The 3,110-nt window shown below is 64.0% G+C and overlaps 1 protein-coding gene across 1 annotated transcript; it reads right to left on the reverse strand.

The window, feature by feature from the left end:
• Nucleotides 1-441: 441 nt before the first annotated feature.
• Nucleotides 442-1,377, reverse strand: LOC147987131 (uncharacterized). Its single transcript, XM_087542286.1, has one exon. The coding sequence runs from the start codon at nt 1,375-1,377 to the stop codon at nt 442-444; it is 936 nt and encodes a 311-aa protein (XP_087398412.1).
• Between the last annotated feature and the right edge of the window lie 1,733 nt (nt 1,378-3,110).

The raw sequence follows: 3,110 nt of genomic DNA on the forward strand, positions 1-3,110 counted from the left end.
CCTGGGGCTGTTTCACAGCCTTGCGGAAGCGGGCCGCCTTGGCGGCCGCCTCTTCTCGCTTCGTCGCCGCGGCGGAAGGTTTGGACTTCTTCGGCCGACTGCCGAAGAGGCCTAGAGCGGCCCGACGTTTCTGCGCGCCGCCGGCAGCCGGCGCGACGGACGAGCCCGCGCCCTGTTGGTCGGCCGCTGGCTAGCGACGCGGAGCGACTTCGGCTTCAAAGTCGTCCGGCCAGTCCTCGAAGCTCGCGGTAAACCTTGAGCCTCCGGGCTCAGCGCTGTCCCCCATGACGGCGTCTTCCATGGCAGCCGCCCCCAGGTCCGGGTTGTCAACATCATCCACCGCGCGGTCGAGGGCGTACTGGCGTTCGATCCCTGCCGTCCCGGCCGGCGGCGCAAAGAAGAGGGTTCTGCACAGAGAACCGGCTGGTCAGAAGCCGGCTGTCACGAAGCCGGCTGACTACGAAGAAGAGGATAAAGAGAGAAACTTACCACGGGTGGAGGATTTGCGCGAGAATACGGCGCCTTGCCATACTGCCAGTCCCCGCTGAGCTTGCAATTGGCAATGTAGTTGACCATAAGCGCCACCTCCGCGTGGGGCATCTCCCATGTGCTCAGCCGGCTTGGGTCGAAGCGGCCGCTCATCTGACACATCATATGGGGCCGGCTCTGGAGAGGAAGGATCTGGCGCTCCACGAAGGCGGCCACCAAGTCGGCCCCGCGCAAGCCTTCCGACTGAATCAGCACCCGAAGCCGGGAGATGGCGGCGTTCCGGGCCGAAGACAACGACCGGGACCGGAAGCTCCACGAGGGCTGCCTTCCAGCCGGTGGGCCGGCTACGTAAGCCGGCAAGTTGATGTAGTCTTCTCGCTCAGCGACGTTCTTAACATAGAAATAAGATCTCTGCCAGACCTTTACCGACTGGATCAGGGGGATGGGCGGGAACGGATTGTTCTCGCTCGCCCTCCTCATGGCGATGAAGGCTCCGCAGGGGGCGGGCACGCCGGCGGCGACTGTGCCGAGCTTGCTCTGGAAGAACTCTCCCCAGAGCTCCAGCGTGGGGAGCAGCCCTAAGAAGCCTTCGCAGAGGGAGACGAAGGCCGACAGCAGCATCACCGCATTGGGCGTGAGGTGATGCGGCTGGAGGTTGTAGAAGTCGAGGAAGGAACGCAGAAACCCGCTCGCCGGGAGGCCAAAGCCGCGCAGGTAGTGCGAGCGGAAGACGACCCGCTCGCCCTCCTCCGGCGCCGGCGAGATCTCCCTCTCGGGCGCCAGGCGGACCTGTACGCGGTCAGCGCCGGGCAGGCGCCGGGTCTGGCGAAGGAACTCCACGTGGTCTTCATGGACGTTGGAGCCGTCCCAGGAGCTTGACAATGCCATGGGGTGAAGCGGCATGGAGACGCGACGGCGCTGAGACGGGAGGCTGCGGCGGCGGTGAGAGGAAGAAGACGAGAGTTAAGAGGGACGGAGTGGGAGGGAGCGCGCGAACCTCTGTCGCTCCCCCTCCTCCCCCTACTTATAGGCTCACGTGGCGGAGCCGAGGAGGCGTGGCGTGGGGAAGCTTGGGGGTCGATCGTGCCCACTTCCCACGCCCCGCGATTACCGATCCTTAATGGCGAGACGAAAACTGCCTTGAGAAGGCGAGCGGCCCTGTGGGCCACGGGAGATCCGCGCCCGGACCGAGGCTCGCGAGTGGCGGGCCCGGGCCTGTGGCGGCGTCCCATCGCGCGCGTGCGCTCGGAGGATCCTACCGCTGCGTGGCCGCGAGAGGGTCCATGGTCAGCATGCAGGCCCCCTCTCCTCCCGCCTACGTGGGGTTATCTGAAGTCGGCGTACGCCCGCGAAGCCGGCTCTTCAGGATAGGAAGCTGACCAAGCTTCTCGTCCCCTTGTTCACCTCGGAGCTCGATCAGCTTCGGGGACTACTGTCGGAGTAAATAGCCATGGGTAGCCTAGCCGGCTTCCCCTGGCACTTTTGCAAAAACTACGAGCCAGCCTGGTTCTCAAGAACCCAAGACATGGGGCCGCCTTCCCCTAGCCGGCTGTGATCTAGGCCGGCTTTCGGAAGGCGGTCCGACTTTAGCCCTCATGAGAGGGCCGACTCCAAGAAGTCAAGACCGTACCCACAAAGTTTGCACCCACCTAACGGCGGCGCGATGGGGCGTGGCTACAGAAGAGCCTGCCACCCTCGAATCCCGGGGCACGCCTGGCACAGTGCGCCGTACGGGGTAGGCATGACCCGTCCGGCGCAGCACTGTTGCCATGTTGACCCTGGCCTCACCCACGACGGGCCGCCAGCGCGGCCCATAGGCGGTGGGCCCCTTAGAGCAGAGAGACGGCTGAAGGCGGCCATGCTTCCAACCAGCTGGCCCAAGACGGAGCCGGCTCCCCGCAGCCGGCATGCCGCCTCCCTCGAAGAAGACGCCCCATTAAGGAGACAAGACGCGGTAAGGCTACAGCAATCGTTCGACAGACGGCGGTACTGTAGCCGCGCTTACCACGACGAAGCTCACGTCACCAAGATGAAGCCACAGTGACCAGCCGTTGACCTGGCCCCGGACAGTGGGGCCTGCCAGTCGACCAAGGAGTTGACAGCCGGCGGGACCCATCAGTCGGCGGGCCCCAGCAGCCGGCGCAGAAGCCGGCGGGCGCAGTCACAGACGGCTGGGCCCCACGCCCAGCCGGATTACCATTGTACCCCCGGGGGGTAGGCCTATATAAACCCCCCGGAGCACCCATGCAAAGGGTTCGACCCCCTGCTAGTTCTAGACATCGTACAAGGAGAAGAAGCAGGCCAGCCATGCCCTTTCTTCCTCCTCCCCCCAAAAACAGCTCAAGGAGTGTCGTGCAGCTACTCGATTCATCTAGTGAGCATGCGGAGACCCCGCAGAGCAGCAGTAGGGGTGTTATCTCCTCGGAGAGTCCCGAAGCTGGGTAAGATCCGCCGGCGTGCATGTCTTCGCCTCATCCCGCTTCCAGGCACCGGCGATGTCTTACTGATTCCCACAAAGATAAGCCACCCGTTGGCATATGTCGCACCCACCACCCGACACTTAGATGTGTTTGTCACGTGTTTTATGATGCTCTCTTTGTGCTTCAATTCTTGTCTTTCAT

The sequence above is a fragment of the Triticum urartu genome, chromosome 2A, assembly GCF_056163025.1.
Source record: "Triticum urartu cultivar PI428250 chromosome 2A, HENAU_Tu73, whole genome shotgun sequence".
Lineage (NCBI taxonomy): Eukaryota > Viridiplantae > Streptophyta > Magnoliopsida > Poales > Poaceae > Triticum > Triticum urartu.